Source organism: Chelonoidis abingdonii, chromosome 14, assembly GCF_003597395.2.
Source record: "Chelonoidis abingdonii isolate Lonesome George chromosome 14, CheloAbing_2.0, whole genome shotgun sequence".
Classification (NCBI taxonomy): domain Eukaryota; kingdom Metazoa; phylum Chordata; order Testudines; family Testudinidae; genus Chelonoidis; species Chelonoidis abingdonii.
This window is the reverse complement of record NC_133782.1, coordinates 3,970,525-3,985,172: the sequence shown is the minus strand read 5'-3', so window position 1 is coordinate 3,985,172 and position 14,648 is coordinate 3,970,525. Positions and strand designations below refer to the sequence as shown.

Genomic DNA, 14,648 nt, shown 5'->3' with positions numbered 1-14,648 from the left:
ATCCATCTCTCTCTGAGGAAAAATATGAAGCACATTTCTTTTCATACATAAAAAAGTTCACAGGCTTGACTGAAAAACCATCTAGAAAACCATACTTTTACAAAGGAACTTTTGAAGTAAAGGGGATTATATACAAGAAACTTTGGGATAGGAGTGAGAAAAGGAAAAGGAATAGGAAGCACAATCCTCAGTATGGGGAAAAGCTACACAGTAAGTCAGAGAAGTTCAGTTTCCATCCATCTGCATTACGAGAATTGCATTCCAAGGGATACATCATCAGATATGTAGTCATCCAACACAATGCAAATAATACCTGAAATGACTGGGTTTCTACCCTTTTACTCTGACTGAAAAGCATTTTCTTAATGTGTATGTACCTGTAGACTGTGCTCTTTAACTCACTGATGACCTGAGTAAGCTGAGAATGGGTTCTGGAGGCATAAATTATTTTAGGAACATCCGTGTAATAAGCTGCCAAAGGGAGAAAAAAAGAAAAAAAGTTATTAGCACTAAACAGAAGGAAGAACTAAAGATATCATTAGCCTGCTTTCCCCAGCTAGTGCTATGGTAACAGCGTGGCTTATGAAGACAGCAAAAGAATTAACAATCCAACTATTCACCTATAGGAAATGAGCTAAGTGGATATTTTTACTGCCCTGTAAGAAGGAGAAAGGTTATGTGAAACATCAGTAAAAGGTAAGTGTGAAATAATGCTTTAGCTGTTAAATAATGCCATTGTGACATTCACAGGTACATGACGATGATAAAAGAAATACTAATCATCCCCTGTTATTCCTTCAAGGTTCCCAACCACGTATACCAGTCAAAGCCTGCTTGCTGGGACATTTACCTGGGATTTCAGCATCTTTGGCAGCATCACCCCAGGACGACATGGGTCTGTCAGGAAAGAGTTCCACTCCACTCATTCGCTGTGCAATTTTCCGTGCTGAGATGGTATCTTTAAAATGCTCCCGCCAAGCCAGAGTGGCACAGAGGAGGCACAATGTCTTCCCTGTACCCGTGGGACTCTCCAAAATGCCATTCACCTTCTTAATGTTGGGGTAGAAGGGAGGAAAATTTGGGGACAATTCAGAAATTTGCCTAGCATTGATCAACTTATAGTATAGTATTTTCCCAGGAAAAGAATAATCACATTACTGTACAGATTTAAGTAGCATGATATACCTTCCACTAGAAACACATATGTACATTCTTATAAGCCTGTAAAAGGTGCCACATAGAGGTACAACCTGTAAGAGCTTTTACCCCAGTCAAGTATCAGAGGGGTAGCCGTGTTAGTCTGTATCCACAAAAACGAGGAGTCTGATGGCCCCCTGAAGATTAACAGGTTTATTTGGGCATAAGCTTTCGTGGGTAGAAAACCACTTCTTCAGATCCACTTTGTGGGTAAAAAACCACTACTTCAACCTAAAACACAGATTCATGGACTATTTTATCCTTTAATTAGCACAGAAATTCTCCACACTTTGCTTAACACATGACAAATTTTAGGTTAAAATAAAGGAAAATATAAGCTGCTGCCTTAGGCTAAAATTGGAAATGATTGTAAGACTATACATGGTGACTGATTTGCTAAGCAAGCTAATAGTTTAAACATACACTCCACATCACAAGATTGAATCATGCAGTATAGATGGCTTACACCAGAAAGAACTGTGACCATGACTTGTTTTTAAATATCTTATGTCTGTAGACTAGACATTACAGAATGCAATTTGTTTTAAAACTTTTATGCCTGGGTTATGCATTGGCCAGGGCAAATTATGCCTAAACACTATAAAAGGCCATTCATAAAACAGGTTTAAAATGATATCTGCTTTTACATCCCAACATCAGTGGGGATCTACTAAGCAACTAACATTGCAGCTGTGGTGAGGCTGAATGCTGGAGTGTCATGGAGAGTAAAACTTCTCCTCTTCCACAAAAGAGCTCAGGTCTTGGACAGGGTGGAACAACGAAAATGAATCTCAGAAAAACTACGTTAGGCACTCCAGGCAAAGAATAATCAGTATTTTGGAAAGCATTTCCTTATTTGTTTGACAGTCACTAAGACTATATTCTGGAAATGCCAAGTATATAATACCATAAGTACACCATCATTTTTTTTAAATTAAGGACAGATTGCATGAACATAAGGACTGCTTATTTAGTTTTCTTTTCTTTTTCCAAGTTTCGGAGAGAGGGAAGAAAAACCTACCTACATTTATGCCAAAAGATTTAACACTTTAACATTTCTGGCATTGTTTTTTTTTTTAATTGCATGCTAAAAAATACGTACAATTAAAAATAAAGTCTGGTGGAGTGGAAAGCAGAGGGTATATGGACAAGAAAGGAGAAAAACTAGGTATTTTTTCATTAGTAGTTCAAATTGTGAGTCTCCTTTCGCAGTTTGCAAACCAGATAACTAGGGCCCTATCAAACTGACAATTCACTTTGGTCAGTGTCACAGCCATGGTGGTCTTAAAACTGTTCAGTTTCATGATTTCAGATGTTTACAGGTGTTGTAACTGGGGTCCTGATCCAAAAGGGGATTGTGAGGGGTGGGGTGTTCTAAAGCTGTTGAAGGGGGGTTGCAGGATTGCCATACTCACTTCCGTGCTACCTTCAGACCCCAGCTCTGAAAGTAGCAGCTGAAGAGTTCACTGCAGCTAGAGAAGGCTCCTGGAGGTGGAGGTAGGTTCGATCTCCCCAGTGCTGGGCAGCACCCTGGGCAGGAGCCATGGGGGAGAAGGAGCAGAAGCCCCAGAACTCAGGTGCCCTGAGCCTGGTCAAGAGCCATAGAGGCCAGCAGTCCGGAGTCCAGCTCTGGAGCTGCTGCAACGCACACCCTCACTTCTGTGCTGCCTGTGGAAGTCGGTCTGATCTCTCCCCATAACAGCCATGCAGGGGAAGGACAGGTCCAGTCCCTCCTCAACCCAGTTGATTTTGGGGAGATCAAATTTCACAGGAGAGGGCTTATTTCACGGTCCATGACAAGTTTTTCATGGCCATGAAATTGGTAGGGCCCTAAAGATAACCTTTTACATAAATTGCATTGTAGCTTCTACAAACTGTGATTTCTGATAAAGAAAAGAATTAAAATTCCACAGTAAATCACAAGGGAAAAGGTTAGTGCACAACCATTTTGAATATTTTTTTCACGTTACAAAAACCACTTACCCGCCATGCTACACAAAGAGCCTTTAAATGTTACAATACCCTCAAAACATCTGATATGCTAGTCGACTTATTTTCATGTTCATTTCGCTTAAAACAACCAAACTGATTTTTTATTTTTATTTTTTAAATAAATAAAAGGGCTTGCTCTTGGCCTCGGATCAGGCCCCCTATGACCGAGAAATCCTCACAGTTATGAACCTCTTTCCCCCACACTCCTGCCAAAAAAAAAAAATCTACATTATAAATTTCACCCTCTTGAGGTACGGTGTTGTATCATGGCCTGGTACTGTTTGTGGACGGAATCAAATTGTGTTACAAACACGATATAGAACCCTGGGCTAAAGCCCAATAAAGACCAGGCTCTGTGACATGATTATAATTCAACCTGATCACAGGTAAAACCTGTCACTTGACACAGTAAAACTGCATTGTAGGTAGAAGGAATTATTTTGGAAACACTTACACTCCAAATCCTAAATCGTCCTTCCCACCCATTCCCCAACACAAATGGATCCCAAAGGAGTCCACCTGACCAGTGCTGGAAATTTACTATAACCTCTCCCAGTGCTTACCTTCTGGAGGCACTCAAGCACTTTAGTCATGTATTCCTCCTGACATCTATATGGTTGAAAAGGAAAGTCCACTGTGATGCCATTTAATGTTATCTTGGTCATACTTTATCTTACACACTGAAAGCACAGAAACCAAGAGCATGCTTTATCACGTATAATTTACAACACACAACAAGAAGCATATATGCTAAATATGTACATACTGCAACTTCTCATTAAAATCCATTGAAATTATATGTACATGGTAGATGAGAGTACTGTCATTTCATTTTCACTCAACAACATTGCCAGCAAATCACTACTTACAACAGCTACGAAGTTCAGCAGGATTTAGGGCCCAATTCTGCAAAGATCTAAGCACACTCTTGGAAGTAGTCCAATGCATGCAATGCAACTACTCACAGGAGTAAAGTTATTCACAAACTTCACTCTTTGTAGAATCACACCACTAATGCGGCCACGGAATATGCCAAATTTATTATTCTATTTATGTTTGTTAGGAGGCTTTTAGTGGAATAGAATGGGCAGTCCATCATTGGAAACTGTAAATAAACTGATACTGTCAATTTAGAGTTATGACTATCCAGAGCATGGGAGAGGTGCATGTAGTTTAATGTTAAACACAGAGAGCATAAATGACTTGGTCACCTCAAATACTCTCAGTCCTGTCAAGTCTCCCTGCTTTGGGAGAGTGCGTCCTGTCTATTCACTTCGAAGATCTGTTTCTAGAAGAACTTTGCTATTTACATCTCAAACATTTTAAATCTCACTTTTTTTTGTTGTTGTTTGTTTAAAGTGTTCCTTATTCAAATTGCACAGACTTCCGGCAGCCTTGCCCATGCAAGTCCTGGGATCTTGTCACTTTTGTCTCAAATTTCATACTTTTTCATCTCCTAAGTGTGCACATGTATTGTAAGTACTTTGCACAAGGCCTTACTTGCATGAAAAAGTTGCACTGATTTGACTAAAGCTGTTGGTTTAAACGAGTGCAAAAATCTGCACAGTCCCTCTTGTGTCACTTAAAGGGTAGCCTCTTCAGGCCTGGTCTATACCTAAAAATGAGGTCAACCTATGTACTTCACTTAGGGTTGTGAAAAATTTCATGCGCTGTACAACATAATTAGGTTGACTTAACCCCCCTCCCCATAGACACAGCTAGATCAAGGGAAGAATTCTTCCAGAGACCTACTTAACGCCTCTTGGAGAGGTGGATTAACTAGATTGATGGAAAAACACTTACTTCCTACATCGATGGATCTATACTATGGTACTGCAGCAGCACAAATACCGCACAGTACAGGGTAACCACTCACATGTTCCTGGAATATTAGACATTTCAGCACTTTCAGGAACAGCGTGAGTCGCCTCCCTAGCACCCTAGCTGTACCCCTCTAGCGTAGTCATTCTAAGCCAGCGGTTTTCAACCTTTTTTCATTTGTAGACCCCTAAAAACCTTCAAATGGAGGTGCAGTGCCCTATCGACATTTTAGACATAGTCTGTGGACCCCCAGGTGACCACCCCCCCAGACTGAAAACTACTGGTAAGCACAGCTTTTTGCAGACCCCCTCAGCCATAGTCTGCAGACTCTCAGGGGGCCACCACCCATGGGTTGAAACCTTAACCTGACTCCTAATCAGCTCAGGTTAAATTACCATGGGCCACACGGGAGCTGAAATAAGCAGATCCACGCAGAGGCTCTGCACGCCCAGGAAAGAAAGACTTCAATGCCAAGGCGTGCGGGTCCCTTGCCTAGACAGGGCCTGAGAAGCCGCACACGCGGCCGTCCCCGAGGAGCCGGCTTCACACCCCCACGAGCCCGCCAGAGGCGCAGAGCCGCGGCGGCCGGGTCCTAATGGGGGTCGGGGGCCGTGATGGGATCCCGAGGGCGCTGCTCCGCCGGTTACCATGGAAACACGGCGGGCGCGCAGCGGCCGAGCTAGCACAACATGGGGAGCCAGAACCCGCGCTAGCGGCAGCGGTCCCAGGGACGAGGCCAAGCCCGGAGCAATTAGTCAATGGCTCACGCCGTCCCTCCCGCTCCAGCGTTCGCAAGACCGGCGCCCGCCGTCATACTGTGCGTCACTTCCGCCTGCTCGGTCCCGCCAGTCCTGCTCTCGCGAGGGCTGGTCGCGCGGGGTGGGGTGCTGTGCCGCGGGATTGAGCTGACGTAACGGGCGGTCACTGCTAGGGGGATGCGGGGAGACAAACCCCGTGGCGGGAAGGAAGCGAGCGGCCAGGGCCTGGCCCGGGAGGTGCCTAGTAGAGCGACGCCATTTTGGGGGTGTCCTTTGCTCGCCTCAGTGGCAGGAGCCAAGTGCTCGAATGAACCCGACCCCTTCTGAGGCGGTTTGGCTCCTCTCAGGCACCTCCCTGACGAGCCCCAGCGGGGTTGAGCGGCTCTTCAGCCTTACCTCAAAGGCCCCACGGAACTTGGCCTTGGCCAGCATCTCTCTCCCACGCGCGGTTCTGCTTTGGGCGGGCGGGCTGCTCCTGCCCCGCCTCGGGTGGCTGAGTCTTAGGGGTGTGCGTGTGAGGCGTGTCAGCCCGTGCAGGATCCTTGCGCGCCCTCTTCCAGGTATCGTGTTGTCACGTCGTGGCGTTGAGCGGTGTGGTGTCTGCAGCCGGAATGCTCCTGCGATCTGCCAGGCGGCTTGTCTTAGTGGGGGATGTGGAACTCCTTTGTTTTCCGCCCACTTTCAGTTCCCTGGCGTTAGTGCCTTGTCTCTGCCTTTGCCCAGGAACTGCTGCAGCGGAATCTCAAAAAGCGAGGAGTCCCCCAGGTTTTAGCCCACGAAAGCAGATGCTCAAATAAACTCGTTAGTCTCTAAGGTGCCACAAGGACTCCTGGTTCTTTTTGCTGATACAGACTAACACGCTACCACGCTGAAAAGTGGAATCACAGTGACTCAGACCAAGGGCTTTTCTCAGATGTATATGCTCATAATGCATTCCTGAGTCACTTTGGATAGGTAGGTTAGTCTAGGTGGGCCACTAAGAGTCCAGTGACTTGTACATGTATGTAAAAAAAGGAGACGTGCTTTAATTAGATTCCCAGATTTGTCTTGTATTTCATGTACTCATAGAAGCTAGAGATAAGAAGATAATATGAGCTTGTCCAGTACACCTCCCTGTAAATCATCGGGCTAATACTGATGATGATTTTGAATTTCTCCATACTACTAGACAGCTGTTCTATAGACAAGAAACAGGACATGCTCTCATATAGAGGTGCCACAAAAACTTACAGATGCCATCCATTTCTAGCCAATCACAGGTGCTATCAATGTCTAGTCAATCACACATATGGTATTGTCTATACAGAAGTACCCTAAATAATGTTTCATCCAATATTTGAAAATCTAGATAAAAGCAAACCTCTGACCTCTTTGCTGGCAGCGTCAGTAAAATTCTTTTTCTGGAGGTATTCAACTAGGGGAAGATTACAGCTTTGCCTGGCAAGCTTGTCTTTGCATTGAAGTCAGGCATCTGGGCTGTAGAGTGCCTGAACTTTGACTATTATGTCAGTGAGCTACCTGTGTACAGTTCACTTTAAGGCTGGGTCTGTACAAATTATTCCCATACAGAACTTAAAAACTCCAGTTTCCCAACTCCTGCAGTCATAACAAAACTATAGTTAACGGAGCATGCTTAATTTATCTGTACTTAATTTAGCCTTCAGTAACCCAGGCTGCCATAATTCAGTCATCCTTAACAGAGTTTGTATGTTCCATGAAGCAGAGATATTTGGTTTGCAGAGCTGAGTATCTTTAACTGGGGAGTTCTTAAAGAATGCATCATTAGGGTGAATACAGAAAATATAATGTAGATACACAACATTTTTAATTTTAAATATATCAACTAAACTGTTTAAACTTGCTGTGACTTTTAAGCCTTAATGAGATCAACAAAACATGTAAGATTTAAAATTTCTAGCTTCACCTCTTTTGAGTTTATGGAACATATAGAAAACAAAACATTCTTTTCCCACCTGTTCCTGCGTTCCCTCCCAGTGTTCCACTCAAAAGTTGTTAAACTGATTTTGCTCAGACTTTCTTGAAAAGGTGAGCCCTTTGGGGTGAACCCAAGAATACAACATTTGAGCTCCCAAAAAATTGGTTTGGGAAGGTAGGATAGCTCAGTGGTTTGAGCATTAGTCTGCTAAACTCAGGGTTGTGAGCTCAATCCTTGAGGGGGCTACTTAAGGATCTGGGGCAAAATCAGTGCTTGGTCCTGCTAATGAAGGCAGGGGACTGGACTCAATGACCTTTGAGAGTCCTTTCTAGTTCTATGAGATAGCCATATCTCCATATACTATATTATTCTAAAACTCTGAGCTACTACAGAAAATTGTAGGAGGAAGTGTAGTGGAGAGTGAAGGTTCGAATTCAATCTCTACAGTGAGTAGGGGGAGAGAACCCAGTATCATACTGTATCTCTTTGTAATTATTCTTTTTTATGCAATGAAGAGTAAAATAAACATTCTGTTGAATTGTATTTTATTGTTTGCTACAGTTTACATTAACATAATAGCAGCTACTGCAGTCCTAGCACAAACAGAAATATGAGTCAGCTTATGCTCTTGTTCAGGGGCTGATGTGACTCAGCATAAGCTGGATGCTCTCTATCTTTCTATATAATTATTTCTATGCAGCATTTACCTTATTTGACCAACTCTGCAGCTTAGCATTGGCAGGTTTATTCCTCACCACTCCATTGTCTTCCAAGAACTGTAAAGGGATGTCTGAGAACAATAAACACAAACAAACAAGTCATCACAATTTTAAGGGAGATGGATTTGTTTCTCATTATGATGCCCTTCACAAGAGAACCATAGATGTTTATTAAAGCCAAAGCATATCTCCAGGAGATAATAATAATGTAGGAGATTTAAAGAATGGATTCTGTTGACTATTTCTCCAAGTCAGAGACTCAGATTTGTGCATTTCAGATGAAGGCTAACAAATAGTCTATAGATTTTGCACTGTTATATGGAGCTGTACATCATATTGGCTTAGCTGTGCACACAAGACTAATTTTAAAATGTATGATACCTATGCCAGCTATGCTATTGGTGCTGGGAGGGGGATATATGAGGGACAGATTCTTGCTAATCCCCTGAATCATTGCATTCTGCTCCATTTGCCAGCTCCCCTGTTTTATCTGCATCATCTCATACTGTATGATTTTGGGCAAGTTTCTTCCTCTGTCTGCCTCAGTTTCTTCATCTGTTAAAAACAGTAATAGCACTTACCTATATCACAGGTACTATATACTGCAAGGCTACAGTAATTAGAATTTGAATGTGTTTTAATAACCGCAGAGCCCATGTGTGCGTTGTTGGGTTGTTTGGTTTTTTTTGTGCCAGAAAACAGTTCTGTTTTTCTATATGGTGAGTTTAGTGCATTTAAAGTCAACACATGAAAGTTGAAGATGGACGCTTTATCTTATACCAGAGCTTGGGATCTATTTCCTGGACTATCTATAAGGAATAAACCAGTGGTCCCCAACGTGGTGCCCGTTGGTGCCATGGCGCCTGCCAAGGCATTAATGTGCACCTGTCTAGTACCCAGCAGGGTATAGAAGCTACGGCCCCACACCTGACGAGGACAGAGAACTTAGGCTGCGGGCACGGTGTTCTCTGTTCCCGGCAGGCACAGGGCCCGCCTAGTCCCCAGCAGGGTAGAGAAGACGCAGCCCCGCACCTGCCAGGGACAGAGAACTCCGGGGCTGAAGGCTGCGGGCACCGGTGTTCTCGGTCCCAGGCACGTGTGGGGCCCGCCTAGTGCCCAGCAGGGGAGAGAAGCCAGGGCCCCACACCTGCTGGGAACAGAGTACTCGGGGGCTGCGGGCGCCAGTGTTCTCTGTCCTCACGGCTTCTCTCTTCTCCCTGACTTCATATATTATGTAATATTAAATATGATGTTTTTCATATTATTTAATGTACAAACACAAAATAAGCCTTGAAAAATTGTTGGCGCCCACCACACTCTTCTGAAAACATGAATGTGCTACTGGCCACAAAAAGGTTGGAGACCACTGGAATAAACACATTTAGGACTAACGTAATAAAGCCACTAACATCTGTAAATAGGAAACAGAGCCCGGTATACTTGCCATTGTTATATTTATGGGCAACATACCCAGGGGAGACAATATATCTAAGTGGTTATCCCAGGGAGCAGAAAATCCAAAGACTAGAGTTGTATTCCCAACTCCGTTCACCATACACATTTGGGCAAGTCATTTAACTTTTGTGACTCGGTTTCTTATCTGCAAGAATGGCACTTATTTACCTCCACATTAGGAAAAAAGTTGCTTTTTTAGAATGTGTTCACTAACATACATTAACTCACGAGGGGCAAAATCCTACCGTGGACAAAGTAGTTGTTGTTTTAACAAGTGGTTAAACCTCCCCACACCTTTTTTCATAAGAAAAACAAGGCCTATATAAATTCAAAGTATTTTTTGTTGTTATATTCCAGTAGGATTAAAGTTAATCATTCACTGTACCACCTTTAAATGGGAAACAAAACCTGGGATAGATCCTTTGAGACATGCATGAAATATATGCCCTTGCTGTTAAACTAAGCAGCCATGGTACATCTTCTAATTAGGAAACTGAGCATGAGATAAATCTTCTGCAATCTCACATATGCATGATTCAAATAACTGGTCTTTGTACCACCGGCATATAGAAACACGGCAGGAGATGTGTGTAGAAAATATACACTTAACTCTAAAAATACCATCAAAGCAAGATTCTCGCTCCCACATTCTCATTCCTGGAATTTAGCTCTTTTGTGGAGGAACTTCAATAGTTTTCAAGGTTGTTGATTTTTAAAAAAAAAAAAAAACTCTCGAGGGTAATGGTAGAAGGCTAGAGCATAAGTCAGACCCCTAGCAGTCTTTGTATGGCACCTCTCCCAAGTATAAATAAAGCTTTTGAATGTTCCAGGTTGTTCTTTCAAATGAGAAGCTCTCAGAAGAACTATGTATTGATTGAAGTTGGTGCACATAAGATAAAAACTTTGACTCCAGGGAAAAATAAAAAAACAGGTGCAAGAGAAACACCTCAAAAAAGAAAACCTCCAAATGAGTGAATGGATCATGCAAGATAACGTCTTTGGCGAAGTATAGTTACAGGATAAGTCATTTTCTTTTTGCTACAGAGACCATCTGTTCGAGATTCTTGCTCCTGGAGAGTAAGAATCTTGGGATGTGATGAAAATGAGAGCACAGATCAGATCAGCCATAAGGCCAATGCCAATAGTGTGAAGGTAATTTTTTTTTCTTTATAGATAGAAGAGCAGATTAAAGATGCCAGTCACCGTCCTCTTGAAGAGGCATAATGGTTCCCAGGGAAACCATTTTCAAAAGACATCTTTTGTTTGACCACATAATTATTTAGTTCCTTGAGATCCAGATGGGGCCAGAGTCCTTTTGTCTTTTTGACTTTCTTTCACATTCAAATTTTAATTAAATAGATCTATGAAGTAGGTGCATAAGTAAACATTATCCATTTTTGCAAAAGGGGAAACATCCCTTTTCACAAAAGGGGAAGCTAAGGCTGAGAGGATAGGGGATTTGCCCAAGGCCGAACAGTAAATCAGTGCTGGAGTCAGGACTAGCCCTTAGAAATTCCTGGCTTTCAGTTATGTGCTCAGGCTATTAAGCAATGTATCATTTTATTGTTTGCAACCTCTAGATGTAATGGTCCAGGTCAGGACCACTATCTTCTTTAAACAGGCCCTTACCAATTTTAGATGTATTTGTCCCTCTCTGAGTCAGATGCTGCATTTGTAACACCTTGTAACCCTTACAGGAAAAGGCAGGTTGGAGCATTTCATATTGGATTGGTGTTTATGCAGACTGGACTACAAGATGAGATGCCGGGTTTTGCCTGCAGCTTGTAGTCTCTTCCTTGAGGTTTGTCATTTTATAGGCGAGACATTTGGAAAGAGACTCCAAGATGGCCACAATCCAGGCTTCACTTCACATTTTCACAGGCTTGATTTGATGCAGTTCCTTCTCCTGATCCAGATCTTTTATACAACTTGGCCTCATTTTCTTTCCCGTCTGAAGTGCACATGACAGGCACCAAAATGGAATCAGTCAGGATGTCCCAGTTGTTTCTTTTGCCTTTAGGGAGACATTTTCCTAATTTAGTGCTGATGTTGCTATCGCTGGTTTTTCTCTCTCTCTCAGTTGCTAAACACTGCAGAGGTACCTGCAGGCTGGCCTCAGCTAGTTTTCCTGCTAGACAATCACATTCTTTTTCTAACTTTCTTATATATTATTTATTCATTTCAGGCTGTTGCCTGAGTACCACGTACTTTTGAATTTCATGCCAGACAAGGTGGACTGTCCCCTTCCATCTCATGATAACAGTTGGGATGGTCAGGAATTTTCAGGAGACAAATTCTGAGATAATCCTGGAGACATAAAAGCTCAAATTTGATATTTTTGAAGACCGCCCTGAAAAGCAATCATGAAAAAAATATGTACTGAAGGTGACGTGTCTGATCTGTACAAAAGAAGACTCTGAGGGGGAAGCTAAAACCCAAGGATGGGGGCACCAGTGTAGGCCAAGCTCCTGTGGCTGTCAGGATTTTAACTCAGAGGTGATAAATGAAGATTGATTGATATCCCATTAATTCAAAATCCATTTGTTTTGAACAGATCAAGGGCTAGATTCTCAGGTATGCCAAAATCTGGTGCACCCGGAAGAAGGTGCATTATATCACCTCAGCCCCTAGTCCTGGGTACTGGTTTGACCATCAGCACAAATTAGGACAGCTTCTGGGATGCTCTAAATGCCATCAAAACTGTATCAGGAAAGCTTATGCCCAAATAAATTGGTAGTCTCTGAGGTACCACAAGGACTCCTCATTGTTTTGATCAAACCTGTAGTTACTCTGTATATAGTAGTATAGCCCTCTCTAACTTGAAGCCATACTACTTAGCAGCACAATTACTTTATACCATAGCATAAACTGGCCAGTGCCTTGCTTACCCCACAAACAGATCAAACAAACCTTCACTGGCTAAGTCAGCTTGGAAGACAGGAGCCTGAAAGGCGCTACACTGATATTAGCTTTAGAGTGACATAGAGGGGAAAAAAAATTGAAATGTTTTGTTTCAGCATTTTCTAAAATGAAACATTTCGATTTTTCAATTCAATACAACTTCCTTTTTTGAAATATCCTTTAATTTCATTTTTAAACATTTAAAAATGCTCAAAACCAAAATGATTCCCTCTCTCCCCCTCCCCTGACTTTTTTGAATTGCCAGAAAACTGAAAAATCCATTATTCACCCAGCTGCAAAGAAAACACTGCCCCACATGAAACTCGGAGAGGGATAGTGACTCCAGAGCACCCCAGTGATCTGGGATGATACTCACACTGCACTATTCTTTTGGAAGTTCCAGCCAGCTTCACAGACTTGCCTGGTTAACTTCGCAGGCCAATGCTGAGAGAAGCAGGTCCATGCCCACCATTCTTCTATTTTGCCGTGATTGCACATCTTGGGATGCCAAGAATATTAACCTCAGTGTCATGGACAAATTCAACTGCATGTAATTACATTTTGCTGATTAAACAGCCATTGTTTTCCCTCCCTTTGCGCCCCTCCCCCCAGAGGTGGCTGCCCTTCAGTGTTGAGGAAAATGATTAGTATTTATGTTGTAAATTCAAAGAGATGGTAAAATCCTTAAAGCCCACTGGGATAGATCTGGAGGAAAGGTACTAAATTAATGCAAGATCATTAAGACCTATTACCATTCTGATGCCCATGATAGACGATTACTATAGCCTACTTTTAATTTTGTGTCTTCTGGTACCTGTGATGTGAATTTGGATTCTTAGAATTATTTTAAATTGTTTGTTTTTGGTTTGCTTTGTGTGTATTTCACATGCTAGTGACTAGAGTATGTACTCTCTACCATCACAGACTGAATGATTTCCATCCTTGTATCTGGTTTTACTAGATCCTAGGCAACCAGCACCATATGTGTCTTATAAGATAATAAGCCCGAGAGGGGATTATTGTGAGTTCCTATTGAGATGCAGAATGTATTGATGAGGCTCCTGTCAGGGGGAAGGATGGGAAATTTCAGGTGGATTTTTCTTCTGAAATTGAGCTTTTGAGCTTCATAGACTAAAAGGGGAATCAGAGACCTCCTGCTTATGATCTGCACCTTTCATGTGGTGCATAGTTGGGAGCTCTTTTCAGCACCACTGAAAGGATGACGTGCCGGAGAAAAGCTTCCTATAGGGGAAAAGTCTAGGACATTTTAATTATGATTTTTTTAAAAAGTCACATTATTCATAATGGAAACGTCTGAAAGACATGCATGCCACAAACCAGTCTGTCTGCTGATTCTACTTGAATACTCATCTTTCCTGATAATCTGCCTGGTTAGATATCACATGCCATGGAGGCAGAGGGAGACCAGTCACATCAGTGGAATATACACACCTAATTTCCTGAATCCCTTCACAAAATACTGCAGAAATTGTTCTGCCTGATTCTTTCTAACTTGTCCTGACCCAAATCAGGGGCAGCTTGGAAAAGAAATTAAGTTTAAAATAGGGAAGAAAACATAACATGGAACATTAGACATCTACCTACAGTGATTATTTGAATATTGTTTATATAAACAGGAGTACCTAGAGGCTTTTGACCAATATGGGAGCCCCATTGTGGTGGGCACTGTACAGACACATAGTGAGAGACAGTCCCTGCACCAAAGAGCTTGTATTTGAAATAGACAAGACATGGAAAGGGCACAAAAGCACAGAGAGGTGAAATGACTTGCAAAAGATCATACAGCAAGCCAGAAACAGAACCCAAATTTCTGGAGCCATAGCTCATTGTCTAATCCAGTGGCCCATA

General features: G+C 42.5%; 2 protein-coding genes across 6 annotated transcripts in view; one reads left to right on the top strand and one right to left on the bottom strand.

Moving 5' to 3' along the window:
* RTEL1 (regulator of telomere elongation helicase 1) overlaps positions 1-5,837 on the bottom strand; it is a 118,728-nt gene extending 112,891 nt beyond the window's left edge. For 2 of the 4 annotated variants that reach the window (XM_032766496.2, XM_032766500.2), the window contains exons 1-4: positions 5,658-5,824; positions 3,753-3,869; positions 851-1,049; positions 378-471 (exon numbers count right to left, since the gene is read on the bottom strand). In XM_032766496.2, coding sequence (XP_032622387.1) covers positions 378-471; positions 851-1,049; positions 3,753-3,854 — 395 coding nt within the window. In that variant the 5' untranslated portion in view covers positions 3,855-3,869; positions 5,658-5,824. Of the gene's footprint in view, positions 1-377; positions 472-850; positions 1,050-3,752; positions 3,870-4,992 lie in introns of all 4 variants that reach the window. The other 2 variants (XM_075072174.1, XM_032766489.2) reach the window with 2 other exon arrangements.
* A 67-nt stretch (positions 5,838-5,904) lies between these two features.
* The window catches only part of STMN3 (stathmin 3), a 40,684-nt gene continuing 31,940 nt past the window's right edge, over positions 5,905-14,648 (top strand). Inside the window, exon 1 of one of the 2 annotated variants that reach the window (XM_075072172.1) lies at positions 5,905-6,328. The gene's annotated coding sequence lies outside the window, so the exon portion shown is untranslated. The remainder of the gene's footprint in view (positions 6,329-14,648) is intronic. The other variant, XM_032766353.2, reaches the window with a different exon arrangement.